The sequence below is a fragment of the Ornithorhynchus anatinus genome, chromosome 10 (genome assembly GCF_004115215.2).
Source record: "Ornithorhynchus anatinus isolate Pmale09 chromosome 10, mOrnAna1.pri.v4, whole genome shotgun sequence".
Taxonomy (NCBI): Eukaryota; Metazoa; Chordata; class Mammalia; order Monotremata; family Ornithorhynchidae; genus Ornithorhynchus; species Ornithorhynchus anatinus.
In genome coordinates this window covers 51590896-51605096 of record NC_041737.1, presented here as the reverse complement: position 1 = coordinate 51605096, position 14201 = coordinate 51590896, and the positions used below count along the sequence as shown (strand labels likewise).

Genomic DNA, 14201 nt, shown 5'->3' with positions numbered 1-14201 from the left:
TCACGTGGGACAAGCTGATGACCTGTATCTCCCCCGGCGCTTAGAACAGTGCCCTGCACACAGTAAACGCTTAACAGATGCCGACATTATTATAATCATTATTAAGCACTTACTATGTGCCAGTCACTGTACCGAGCCCTAGATACAAGACGGTCAGACTGGACACGGTTCTCGTCGCACATGGCGAGGAGTCGCGGTCTTCATCCCCGTTTTACAGAGGAGGTAACCGAGGCCTGGACAGCTGAAGTGGCTTGCTCAAGGTCACCCGGCAGGCGAGTGGTGGAGGCGGGATTAGAACCCAGGTCCCTTTAACTCCCAGGTCTGGGCTGTAGCCACTAGGGCTGTAGCTCTGCTTCCCCGATAAGTTCCACGGACTGGCAGATTCAGCCGGAGCTCAGGTTCCACCTTTCCGTCGGGGATAGAGTGGGAGGACCGTCTTCCCATCGAAGCCGGGAAAGGGATGGGGTTGGGAGAAACGCGGGGAGGTGCCTGGGGATGGTTGGGAGCCCTTAAACGGAGCTGCCGCTCGAAGACAGAGGCTCTCCCGCTGCCGGGCGTTAGCACCGTCTCCCACCAGGGAGGTGTCCGTCTGTCTCCCCCGATTAGACCGTAAGCCCGTCAGTGGGCAGGGATTATCTCTATCTGTTGCCGAATCGTCCATTCCAAGCGCTTAGTACAGTGCTCCGCACATAGTAAGCGCTCGATAAATGCTATTGAACGAATGAATGAGGGAGATTAGTTCCTCGCCTCAAAGCGGAGCTGGACGGTACCTGTGATGTGATAGCATTCATTCATTGAGTCGTATTTACTGAGCGCTTACTGTGGGCAGAGCGCTGTACTAAGCGCATTCCAGTCTCTCCCCGCGCCTCGACAGACGGGGAGGCACCAGGGCAACATTCCAGCTGCCTCCATCTGTCCGACGGGAAGCCAACTCCCCGACAAAATAAAAATTCCTGCCCTTCTGAGTTGGTGCGGGTAAATTACGCGGGGGTTTTTTTAACCGATCGTCTGTTACGTTTTGAAGGTTGGATCCTGGATTGTTTAATTGTTTCTAGGGCTTTCCCCCCTCCTCGCCTAATCAGTGGTATTTACCGAGCTCCCGGCAAAATAAAGATATCTGTCGTTCCTGGATTGTTTAATTATCTGTAGGTTTTTCTCCCTCTGCGCCCCCTCCACCAGTAATCAGTGGGATTTATCGAGTGCCTTCAACACGTAGAGATCACGGAACTCCGCGCTTGGGAGGGAACAGTCGGATTAACAGACACAGACACGATCCCTCCAGATTGCAAACTCACCGGAGGCAGGGATGGCGGCGGCTAACTCTATTCTGCTTTCCTAAGTGCTCAGTACAGTGCTTCGCAGGTTCGTGTGGGCAGGGAACGTGTCCGCTAATTCTGTTGTTTTGTGCTCTCCCAGGCGCTTAGTACAGGGCTCTGCACATAGTAAGTGCTCAATTAATGACTGATCGATTGAGTTGCCCATAGGAGGTACTCGATCTCAATCAGTTAATGGCATAAATCGAGCACATGTTGTATGGCGAGCCCTGTACTGAGTGTTTAGGAGAGTATATTATAACGCTTTCCCTGCCACAAAGAGCTGAGAGTGTAGAGGGTGAGACAGACCTGGAAATAATAACAAATAATGTTGGTATTTGTTAAGCGCTCACTATGTGCAGAGCAATGTTCTAAGCGCTGGGGGAGATACAGGGTGATCAGGTTGTCCCACGTGAGGCTCGCAGCTAATCCCCATTTTACAGAGGAGGGAACTGAGGCCCAGAGAAGTGACTCGCCCACAGTCACCCAGCTGACAAGGGGCAGAGGCGGGATTCGAACCCATGACCTCTGACTCCCAAGCCCGGGCTCCTTCCACTGAGCCACACTGGCTGATGCAGTAGTCCGGATAGGATAAGGGATAGCAGTTTGGATGGAGAGGAAGGACCATCTTAGCGATACCGTGAAGGAAGAACCCAAAGGATTCGGTGACGGATTGAGTACGTGGGGGGGATGAGAGAGACGAGTCAAGGATGGTGTCGAGGTGACCGTCCCGTGAGAGGTCTGGAGGCTAGCGTTGTCGCCTACGGTGAGAGGAGAGACGCCGAATAGGATCGACGGCTGAATCGATGATCCCTGCCCTCAAGCAGCTCTTGAACTAGATTTGTTAGCGACGGGCTCGTGAAAGAACCTGTCCGTGCCACGGAATGGATAGAAAGGAATTCCAAGCGGGTTACACCTTCTTCGGCTCCCTGGAACCTCTACCAGACGAGACTATCAACAGCAACAACACTCCTCTTGGAGATAGTTGGGGGTTTTTTCCCCCCCGTTCGCTGGCCTGAATCTCAGACCCGCTTCGGAAAAGAGTTGAGAAGATTTACATTTTAATCCTCATTTTCTAGATTCCTGTTAACCCGGTTTTGCTCACGTATACGTTCAGCCGACTGGTTTGGGAATCATCGTCGTGACGGGGGATTTGGTCCGCTCTTAATTTTTCCCCAAGCTCTGCGCCTTGGAATTCAGATCAGCTAGAAGAGGACTTAAAAGTTCCTTTCAGTGAAAACATGAGCTGTGCTTTTTTTAAAAAAGCAAAAAACAAAGAGGTCTCTGTGAAGCGCTTACTATGTCCCAGGCACCGTGCTAAGCGCCGGGGTAGGTGCAAGGTAATCGGGTTGGGCTCAGTCCATGTGCCCCAAGGGATCGACAGCCTTCATCTTCATTTTACAGTTGAGGGAACTGAGGCCCAGAGAAATCAGTAAAATGGGGATTCGCCCATGTCGGACAGAGATTCTGCCCGACCAGACTCGTACCTCTTCCGGTGCTTGACATGTAGTGAGCGCTGAACAAAAGCGTGGCTCAGTGGAAAGAGCCCGGGCTTGGGAGCCAGAGGTCATGGGTTCGAATCGCGGCTCTGCCACTTGTCAGCTGTGTGACTGTGGGCAAGTCACTTCTCTGTGCCTCAGTTCCCTCATCTGTAAAAATGGGGATTAACTGCGAGCCTCACGTGGGACAACCTGATTACCCTGTATCTCCCCCAACGCTTAGAACAGTGCTCTGCACATAGTAAGCGCTTAACAAATACCAACATTATTAATTCATTGTATTTTCACCTGGTTCCTCTCAGAAGCGTCGCTAAACGGTTTCCGCGATTATCTCCCCCTTTCGAAAGCAGAGGTCCGTCGGCCCGAGTTGTCCGCCCGACCTGCCGGACGCCCGCTGAAGCTATGCGTTTTGGGGGCATCTCGGTCACCGAGGGATGCCCCTCCTACCCCCCTCGAAATACCCGCCCGCTCAGTCACAAACTCTTCCCGGGCTCCCTCCTGTTTCCCAGGCCTCCGGCGGATCTGGCAGGCTGGATGCGGGGAGCTGAGCGGGGGTCCGGATGCTGTGTCTGCACGTTCTTGGGGGAAAAGCTGATGTGGGGGGAATTGTTTCTGTCGGAAGCCGGATTGGGGAAACGTCTCCTTCAGGGACCGGGATGGATCAGTCGGCTATTAAATGCTTGGTTTTTCCCATTCCGTGCAGAGTTGTTCTTGTGATAACTGCCTGATTATCTCACTCTGCAGTGCTCCGGTGATAAATAAAACATGGGCCAGGGCTCAGGATGAATTCAGAGCAACCCCTTGCCCGGAGGATTAGACCGATTCAAGTCCCCGGAGCCCGGGCGCACCGGGATCGGTCCGTCAGGACCCTCCGTACCGTTATCGAGCGCGCCGCTCTCTAAACGCTTTCTGTCCGGGTCCCCTTTTGGCAAACCGTCCCCAACTTCAGGAAGCTCCTTGGGCATAAGAATTCACTTGGCAGATGTAGCTTTGATTTTTTTTTTCTTTTAACCTAAATTTCACCTCGGTTCCATCTCCAGAGTCATTTTCCTTTACCCTCACACTACTCGCCGGCCCAGAGATCGCTCTGAAAGGAGAAGAGCCCTCTGGCATTCACTCTGCCCCAGTTGGCCTCTCGGGGTTCCTTTCCACGCCAGCGTTCTCGGCTTGGCCTCGGATCCCTCACCTTCCCTCTCCCTCGACCGCGGACGTGATCCTAGTGAAAACGTCGTTCCCAGTTGGAGCCGAGGATGCAGCTTTTATTCCTCAGCGTCGGGTTGTTTGGTTTTTTCCAACCGACGCCGGCCGGACCCCACAGCTTAGCGGTTCTCCCCTAAACCCCCCGGATGGCACTTAGGTCAGCGGGTGGCTCTTTCCTACAGGCGCGGCCTAGAGCAAAGACCAGCTCATTTCTCGTTTCCTTTCGGTTTGTCGCTCGGAGCCGAGAATAGCCGTGGATTCTCGTCACCACGCAGAGAGTCCTAAATCCCCGACGGGATGGAAAGAGCATAGAAAAGGAAAAGGAGGAAGCCGAAATAGCCTCTCCTCCGCCCCCTTGGAGCGCCGTTTTTGTAACAGCCCGGAGCACGCTCGGAGATGGTCGGTTGGCCCTGCCAGGGACAGAGGCAGTCCCATCCGCACCGTCCTCTCCTACTGAAAAGATCTTGCCGGTGAGAGCTCTGTCCCCTTGGGTTCTTGGGGACTGGCAGCCGGGAGACTGTAATTTTTTTTTTAATTCATTCAATAGTATATATTGAGCGCTTACTATGTGCAGAGCACTGTACTAAGCCCTTGTATCTGTTAAGAACTTAACCCACTTGGGAAGCAGAATGGCCTAGTGGATAGAAGACAGGCCTGGGAGTCAGAAGGTCATGGGTTCCAATCCCACTCCGACACCCGTCTGGCTGTGTGACCTTGAGCAAGTCACTCTACTTCGCTGTCACTCAATTCCCTCCTCTGTAAAACGGGGCTGAGAGAGATCGCGAGCGCTCCTGGGGATGGGGATTCTGTCCGATCTGTAAAATCTCGTTTGTAAGTGCCGGCTACGTGTAAGCACTCGAGCGGTGCTGTGATTCTCATTAATAGCAGAGTTCAGAGTTGCAGGTGCTGTTTCGCTCTTACAAATTGAGTGTCTTTACCTCAGTTACCCGTACCTCAGATCTTCCACTTATGAGTTCACAGAAATCCCGGCGGCGTGAGCCCCGTGGGGTAGAGGTTTTAGGTGGGAGAGGCGGCGGTCGGGGGGGAGCAGGGAGGCAAAGATGGCTAAGAAATCATCCTCTTTATTCTGGCAGATGCCAGGCGAGAGGAAAATGGAAGCCTCTGGAAAGACCCAACTGAATTTTGCCCCGAGGCCGGATTTCCAACCCCTAACTCTCCCCCCCCCCCCCCCCCCCCCCCCGTCCAACAACCCTTTAAGAAGTCTCATCCTGACATTTTTCCGGACTGCAGGGGCCCGGGCTCGGTCTTGCCAAACAGACCTCTTTTCATTGAACTGTATTTTGGATCCCGCGTCTGTTTTCAATAGCTAACCTCCATTCTCTTTTCTTTCCTTCGGTAGCGATAACCTGCTAAGGAGAGCAGCCTGTCAAGAAGCCCAGGTAATTCCATTTAACGTGATAAAACGAGATTAAGCCCTCCCGCTTCCTTATCTCGGCGGTGCAGGACTTAGCAGGCCCCGGGCTCCGTGTGGAGCCTCTCAATCGGGGAATTGGGGTGGTTTCTCCCCTCCTCTGGCAGGGAGAACCTGGCCGGGAGCCAGCGATCAGCTGAGCCAGCTCCCTCCCTCTCCCCTCCTTTTTTAAAAATAAAAATGGCATTTGTTAAGCACGTACTATATGCTAGGCGCTAGCATTTTTTTTTAAATGGCGTTTTTTAAGCGCTTACTATGAGCCAGGCACCGTTCTAAACGCTGGGCTAGATGCAGGATCATCAGGTTGGACGCAATCCTTGGCCCACATCGTGGGGGGTGGGGGGGGGTCACAGTCTTCATCCCCATTTTACAGGTGAGATAACTGAGGCACAGAGGAGCAGAGCGACCCATCCAAGGTCAGGGAGCAGACATGTGGCGGAGCCGGAATGAGAACCCAGGTCCTCCTGACTCCCTGGCCTCTCCGTTGGCTCTGCCCTCTTATTTTCTTTGTTTCTGTCTTCTTCGTATCTGTATCCGAGGTGCCCCCTGGACGTGAGAGGGTGGTTCCTTTCAGCCCGGGGAGGTTTTAAGGAGGGTGGATTCGAGTTGGATTTTGAAGCTACGCCCTCCCTCCACCGACACTCCCGTTCCTGTCTGCCCGAAACCTCACGCGACACATTTTGGGCTCAGAACAACAGATGGGAGGAACTAACCTTTGTGTGTGGGTTGGGAGCGGGGGAGAATAGGAAATCTTGGGATCGTTGGCTGCTGCGAAATCTCTTTCATCTTTAAATGACCAGAGCTCTCCGTTCTCCCTCCTTGCGCCTTTCTGATTAGGTTGAGTCAGGGCCACAAGGCCCAGACACGACCAAGTCGACCGGTGCCGATAGCCCCGTCTGGAGGATTTGCAGAGATTGGAAAAGTTGCCCGAAGCCACTCTCTCCCTCGAGCACTCTATTTCCCCTATCTCTACAGTCTCTCCCCGGTCTAAATCATCTGGGTTTTTACACAGGAGCGTCCTGAGGTCCAGAAAAAATGGGTGACTTTATCAAATGTCCCCTTGACGATTGGACTCCCCTGTGGGAGTGAGAGGCAGAGAAGGTGGCGAGGACGATCACCTTCAGGACAGATGAGTCTCGGCCCTGCTGCTTCAGGCCTGTGAACTTTCGTTCGTCCGTTGTCGTATTTATTGAGCGCTTGCTCTGTGAAGAGCACTGCACTGAGCAATTGGGAGGGTGGAGCGTGCTGTAAACAGGCGCATTCCCTGTCCACATCGAGCTTACAGCCTGGGGGGAGACAGACATTAATATAAATCAATCAATTACATTTTTGTAATAATAACAATTGATGTATTGGTTAAGCATTACTACGTGCCAAGGACTGTACTCAGCGCTGGGATAGATACAAAGTAATCGGGTGGGACAAAGTCCCTGTCCCTCACGGGGTTCGCAGTCTTAATTCCCATTTGACAGATGAGGGAACCGAGGCACAGAGAGGTGAAGTGACTTGCCCCAGATCACACAGCAAACGAGTGGCAGAGCCCGGATTAGAACCCAGGTCTTGTGACTGTGGGCCTGCGGGGGCGGAATGAGTTTCAGCGCCAGCGATCGGTCGGCCCCTGCCAGTCGCGTGCCCGCCATGGGCAGAGTGAAGCCAATAAGCCAAAGCCGAGAAGCGGCGTGGACCCGTGGAGAGAGCCCAGGCTTGGCAGTCAGAGGACCTGGGTTCTAATCCCAGATCCACGCCTCGTCGGCTTCGTCACCTTGGGCAAGCCACTGAACTTCTCCGGGCCACGGTTAGTGCGTCTAAAACGGGGATTCAATCCTCCCCTCTCCTATGCAGGCTGCGATCCTCAAGCGGGACGGGGACCAACCCGATTATCTGGTATCCAGCCCCAGTGCTTAATGCAGCGTCTGGCACACGGTAAGTGCTTACCAATAGCACTGTTGCTGTTGCTCCTTGTGACCCGGAGGAAACGGCTCCTATGGCAAGAACGGCGGGGACAGAATGTTAGCTTTAGAGAAGTCTACATCCAGAGTTTCCACCCGGGGAGTAGTTAGTGATTTCTCCCCGTCGTAAAGAACCAGAGGATTATCGATTAGTCTCTTCGTCTTCCTTGCTTTCTCGTAGGAGACGATTATTGTAATAAAAACCATCGAACGCCGGCGTGATCCCTTCCAGCTGGCTTTCGACTGAAGGTGAAATGCCGCCGGGGTGGGGGGGTGTTCCTTCCCAACCTTTCCTCGACCCCCATCACACACACACCCCAGTTTCTGCACGTGGTTCTAGTTCCTGGATTTAGAGATGGCTCTTGAAAGCCTCCGAGTGAGTGTGTGGGATCAGGCCGTTTCTCTGTTGAGGAGGCTCCGGCAACTGTGTCTCCTGATTCCTCTGGTTCCTTGGCGGCAAACCAGCCCTCCCAAGTTCGATAACTGCTTTTCACGCATTCCACCGCAAAGCACTTCGTCGGGACTCGGCCGTCGGCTGATGAGAAGCTTCACGGGGAGGTTAGAAAAGAAGGCAGGGGTGTGGACGTGCCCTAGCGGATAGAGCACGGGCCTGGGATGGGGTTCAGTCGGTCGTATTTATTGAGCGCCTACTGTGCGCAGAGCACTGTACTGATGGCTGTTCTAAAAAGCAGTCGAGACAATTCCTGCCCACAACGGGTTTGCAGTCTAGAAGGGGGGAGACAGGTATCAAAATAAGTAAATAGGCATCAACGGCATCAGTATAGATAGAATTATAGATCTATACCTTTACATATCAAAGCAAGTAAACAGGCATTAATAAATAGAATTTTAGAAATACATATAAGTGCTGTGGGGCGGGAACGGGGGGGGTAGAGCAAAGGGAGCGAGTCGGGGGCGATGGGGAGGGGAGTGGGAGCTGAGGGAAAAGGGGGGCTTAGTCTGGGAAGGCCTCTTGGAGGGGGTGAGCCTTCAGTAGGACTTGGAAGTGGGATTGGCGGAAATCCCGCCTCCACCACTTGTCTGCTTGTGGCCTTGGGCAGGTCCCTTCACTTCTCTGTACCTCAGTCCCCTCGTCTGTAAAACGGGTTAGCACTGAAAGCCACATGCAGGACAGGGATTGGGTCCAAGCTGATTTGCTTGAATCCACCCCAGTGCTTAGTACAGTGCCTGGCACATAGTAAGTGCTTAACAAATACCATAAAAAAAATGGTGGAAGTGAGAGAACAGGCATCGAATCTCCATTTGACAGAGGAGGAAATCGAGGTGCAGGAAAGGGCTTGTATGTCAAGGTCACACGACAGGCAGTGGGTAGATCCAGGATTAGAACCCAGGTCCTCCTCCTAGGCCCGGGCTCGTCCCACAAGGCCACGCTGCCCCTCAGTAGCTGCTAGAAATATCCGCTTCCGGGATGAAGCTTTGGTAGCTAGCCAATGAGGCCACGGTAGTAATAGAAAAATCAAGACTGGAAAATGGAGTCAGCGTTGGACAAGCTAGAGTAGATGGGAGGGTTTGTCTCCTCACATTCCCATCAGTAGAAGCTCCTTTCTTAAAAAAGAAAAAAGTATTTGTTAAGCATTTACTATGTTTCAATTAGCGTTCTCAAGGCTGGGGTAGATACAAGACAATCAGACCGTCTACTGTCCTTGTCCCACACGGGGCTCACGGTCTAATCGGAGGGAGGAGACTTTAATCCCCATTGTACAGATGAGGTAACTGAGGCCCAGAAAAGTAGAGCGACTTGCCCAAGGTCACCCAGAAGACCGGTGGTGGGGCCGGGATTAGAACCTAGGTCCTCTGATTCCCCGGCCCGGCCTCTTTCTACTAGGCCACATTGCTTCCCTTGTTCAATAGTATTTATTGAGCACTTACTATGTGCAGAGCACTGTACTAAGCGCTTGGAATGTACAAATCGGCAACAGATAGAGACAGGCCCTGCCCATTGACGGGCTTACGGTCTAATCGGGGGAGACGGACAGACAAAAACGATAACAATAAATAGAACAATAAATAGAACGTGTCACTGGGTTATTTTCTACATCACCAGCATCTAATACAGTGCACCGCACCCAGTAGGTGCTCAGTAAGTGCTGCTCCCACAACCGCTCTCTGGTATGTTGCGGCTTCCTTAGAGACTTACTCGAGCTTGGCCGGGCCCCCGAAGGCCTTTCCAGGAGGCACCTGGAGACTTGATTGAAGGTAGACGGGGATGCCAAGTTTTCTCCCAGCCTGACTTCCCCGTGACGGGGGAGGACTTTGGAAATATAGAACTGTTCCCGGAGAATGACTGATTGTTCATTCATTGAAGCGCAGGCCTTCTTTTATTCAGTTTCCTTCAGAAACAGATGAGCCTGCAGATAGCTGGGAAAGAGGGAAAAGAGTATGAATTTAGTATCTGGCAGAACCCACGCTTCTCAAGTCAAAAGCATCCTCAAGGATTCGCTTGACTTTCTCCCCTCCCTCTCCTCCCACCCCGCCACCAATTCATATCAAGGGGATGACTAGTTTGAGGGCCTATTTCCAAGTATTTTTATCCCCTGGCAGTCAAGAGGAACAAGGCAAAACAGAAATGAAAATCAATAGGTTTGAAGAAATGCGGTTCTTTCCTCCTCCTGGTTTGTCGCCTGGAGAAAGTAATTTTCAAAGTTCTCAGTCGGCCAAAAGGTGGAGAGAATTCAGAGCTTTATTGGAATGGCGCTCCCTTTACCGTACTCACGTCTCTAATTAATTAATTTGAAGAGGGTCTCATGCTGAGAGGGCAGATAAAAACTGGGGAGCTCCAGACGGAGGGGGCCGCTATTTAACGTCGATTAAACGGTGAAGATTGCCGATGCCCCGTTTTCTGTTGGAACGGGAATGGAAGAACACTTGGGTTGGGTTGGACAGGGTGGACAGGGCCCCGCGGTGGGTTTGCTTCCCGAAAGATGGCTCTTCCAGCCCCTCAGTACCGGCTTTCGTTAGAGCTCTAACACCCCGTGGGGTGGAGTGGACATAAGCAGTAATAATGATTGTGGTATTTATTAAGCGCTTACTGCTTAGCAGGCGCTATGTAAGCGCTGTGGTAGATACAACGTAATGGAGTCGAACACGTCCCTGTCCCGCATCGGGCTCAGTCTTAATCCCCATTTGATAGATGAGGTAACCGAGGCCCCCAAAAGGGAAGGGACTTGCCCAAGGTCACCCAGCAGTCGGACGGCGGAGCCGGGACCGGAACCTAGGTCTTCCTGACTCCCGGGCCCCGTTCTGTCCGTTAGGCCACACTGCTTCCCGTTTGGTGGCCCTGGTGGGAGGAGGGAGGCAGAGTGCCGTGCGCGGAAGCTGGCAGAGTTGCCATCCTGAAACAGGAAGGCGCTTTATACGCCACACACCTGGGAAATCAAAAGGGGCGAGACGAGGCCGTCCCGCCGAGGGTGGGGAACGAGATAAGGGAGAACCCTTGGATCCTCTCCTATCGTCAAGGAGCGGGCCCCGGATTAGGTAGAAGGGGGCCCGCGGGGAGACGGGCTGGCGTAAACTCTGGGGGAGAGAAGGGAAGACCAGGACCCGAGGTCTCTGAGAACCATCTCCGTTGCTTCCTGGATTTTAGGGGCCGAAAGGTCAGCCCAGAAAGCGGGAGTCTGTGAGTGCCGAATGCAGGATCTCTTCAGGAAAGGAGTCCCGGTCAGGGAAAGAGGAAAATCACTGGTAATGAAGGACTTGTCAAAAGAGGAGGAAAAGTCCCTTTTTAAGTCTTTTTTTTCCTCCTTTCTGTCGGCGTGTAGGTATTTGGCAACCAGCTGGTTCCCCCGAGCGTGCAGTTGAAGAAGGCGACGGTCTTTCTCAACCCTGCAGCCTGCAAAGGGTGAGAGGGCTTCCTTTTACGCCAGAGCCAGTTTCGTCGCACTTTTGTTCGGTTTGGGTCTGTCCTACACCCGCGGCCAACGGCCTGAGGGCCGGGGGAGGGTCAAGGGGGAGGCACGGGTCAATGAGGGAGGGAGGCGTCCGGCCGGCGCGCCCCGAACGAGCGTTCTTGGGCCGAGGAGCCCCTCTGGGGTCTCCGTCTCCCCGGGGGACTCTGGCCTACTAGCCAGAAGCGGGTAGCCGGTGGACAGACGGAACACGAGACCCATCGGTTCCCGGCTGCAGCCTCCTTCCACCAAGATAAGAGGCGGCGAGGCCGAGCCGGGGACCGGGAGCCGGGAGACCTGGGCTCTAATCCCAGCTCTACCACTCGGGCCAGCTGAGTGACCTTGGGAAAGTCACTTAACCTCTCTGGGGCCCTGTCTCTTCCACTCTAGAGTGGGAATCGGACACCTCTCCCCACCTCAGGTTGTGAGCCCCTTTTGGGACTCGGAGAAGCGGTGCGTCCTAGTGGAAAGAGCATGTGCCTGGGAGCCAGAGGACCTGGGTTCTAATCCCCGCTCTGCCGTGTGCCTGCCGTGTGACCTTGGGCAAGTCCCTTTACTTTTCTGCGCCTCAGTTTCCTCATCTGGAAAATGGAGATTCCATACCTGTTTCCCTCCTACTCAACCCTTGAGCCCCATGTAATAATAATAATGACGATAATGGTATTTGTTAAGCGCTTACTATGTGCTGAGCACTGTTCTAAGAGCTGGGGTAGATACAAGGTAATCAGTTTGTCCCGCTTGGGGCTCACAGGCTTAATCCCCACTTTACAGATGAGCTAACTGAGGCCCAGAGAAGTGAAGCGACTTGCCCAAGGTCACACAGCAGACAAGTGGCGGAGCCGGGATTAGAACGCACGACCTCTGTCGCCCAAGCCCGGGCTCTCTCCACTAAGCCACGCTGTGTCCAGTGTGATTATTTTGTATCTAACCCAGCCGGTGCTTAGCATAGTGCTCGACACCTAGTAAACCCTAAGTAAGCACCATAATCAATCACTCAAGGCAGCTCTTCCCCAGGGGCCCAACCACCACACTCCTAGAGAAGCACTGTGGCCTAATGGCTGGAGCCCAGGCCTGGGAGTCGGAAGGACCTGGGTTCTAATCCGGGTTCTGCCACTTACCTGCTGTGTGACCTTGGGTAAGTCACTTCTTTGGACCTCAGTTCCCTCGGCTGCTAAACGGGGATTCAATACCCGTACTCTGTCTCACGCAGACTTAAGGCCAGTGTGGGACCCGATTATCTTTTATCCACCCCAGGCTTCGAAGAGTGCTTGGCATAAAATAAGCACTTAAATGCCATTTTTATTATTATGCTTTTCTGGATCTGGCTCCCGTCACTTGGGCTCTTGGCCTGTTTATCTGTTAAGGTAAAAAAAAAAAAAAAAAGTTTAAGTCCTGACCTTAGCTTGAAACAACCAGCCTTTGACCCCAAAGTTTCAAATTCCACCTCTCCCGCATCCTCTGATGGACTCGAAAAAAGAGCCAGTTGTCTGTGAATGACCAGAATAGAAACTTAAGTGTGTGGTGACTCTGTGGACCCCGGAAGTTCTCGGTGCACTATGTTAGATTTCCAAGCGACCTGGGAGGAATCGAGACGAAGCAACCCAGAAAGATGCGTCGTTTCCATAATTTAAAGGCTCCGATTTTTTTCATTCTCCTGGCTGTATCCTGTCATTTTATTTATAATTAATCTAGCTATTTCATTATGTAGTGCCAGTTGTAAAATGCATGAGGACTTTAAGAAAGCAGGTAACGTTCGGGGGGTTGGCCTGGTAAATAATACATAAAAGAGCAGTGATTCCCCTTTTTTTCTTTTCCCTTAAAATTAGAACGTGCTGTAAGAACATGAGTGAGGTTTTTTTTTTTTTTAGTACTAGCACTCTCTAGCTCCATAATTATATAATGAATGATAAATTACTTACTGGAGGGACTTGTTTTTCAAGTTTTTAGCCGGATATTAGGAAGGGAGCTCCTCCTTGGTCTTCTTAAAGACTGCGTCGATCAGACGGTGGGCAGGCCCGAGGCGTCGATCAGAGGAGATGACCGGGGCTGTCCAAACAGAGTCATCCTCCTGTCACTGTTTGCAGATTCGGCTCCTGCTCTGTCTCCCGGAGGCCCCTCTGGTCCCTCTGGTGAAGGCACCCGCCCCCCCCCCGCCGCCACCTTATCATTCAATCGTATTTATTGCGCGTTTACTGTGTGCGGAGCACTGTACTAAACGCTTGGGAGGGTACACAACACTCCCCTGTGAAGTTGCAAGGCCTGCTGACCCCCCTGCTCTGTGCGGGGCACTGGAATAACCATTTGGGAGCTACACGGAAGTAGAAGATACGGTAATAATAATAACGTTGGTATTTGTTAAGCGCTTACTATGTGCAGAGCACCGTTCTAAGCGCTGGGGGAGATACAGGGTCATCAGGTTGTCCCACGTGAGGCTCACAGTCTTAATCCCCATTTTACAGATGAGGTAACTGAGGCACAGAGAAGTGAAGTGACTTGCCCACAGTCACACAGATAAGTGGCAGAGCTGCGGTTCGAACCCATGACCTCTGACTCCCAAGCCCATGCTCTTTCCACTGAGCTACGCTGCTTCTCAACACAGCTGCCGCTTCTCAGCTCTTACGGTCCCCACCCTAGAGGAGCTTGGTGGAGCCAGGCGGACTTGGATGAGACCGTAAACCCGGGGTGGGCAGGGATCGTCTCTCTTTATTGCTGAATTGTACTTTTTAAGTGCTTAGTACAGTGCTCTGCACACAGTAAGCGCTCAGTAAATACGACTGAATGAATAAATCAGTCAGTGGTATTTATTGAGCACTTACGTGCAGAGCACCGTACTAAGTGCTGAGGGGTGGCGGGGGGAGGGTTGGGTAGAGCGAAGGGAGCGAGTCGGGGTGATGGGAGAGGAG

At 52.7% G+C, this 14201-nt stretch overlaps 1 protein-coding gene across 3 annotated transcripts in view; it reads left to right on the top strand.

Annotated features, from left to right (window-relative positions):
* Positions 1-14201, top strand: part of AGK (acylglycerol kinase) — a 38141-nt gene that overhangs the window by 4141 nt on the left and 19799 nt on the right. The window contains exons 2-4 of one of the 3 annotated variants that reach the window (XM_029073495.2): positions 3115-4482; positions 5373-5412; positions 11173-11252. In XM_029073495.2, the coding sequence (XP_028929328.1) occupies positions 4409-4482; positions 5373-5412; positions 11173-11252 (194 nt within the window). In that variant the 5' untranslated portion in view covers positions 3115-4408. Of the gene's footprint in view, positions 1-3114; positions 4483-5372; positions 5413-11172; positions 11253-13870; positions 13970-14201 lie in introns of those variants that run through there. The other 2 variants (XM_029073492.2, XM_039913244.1) reach the window with 2 other exon arrangements.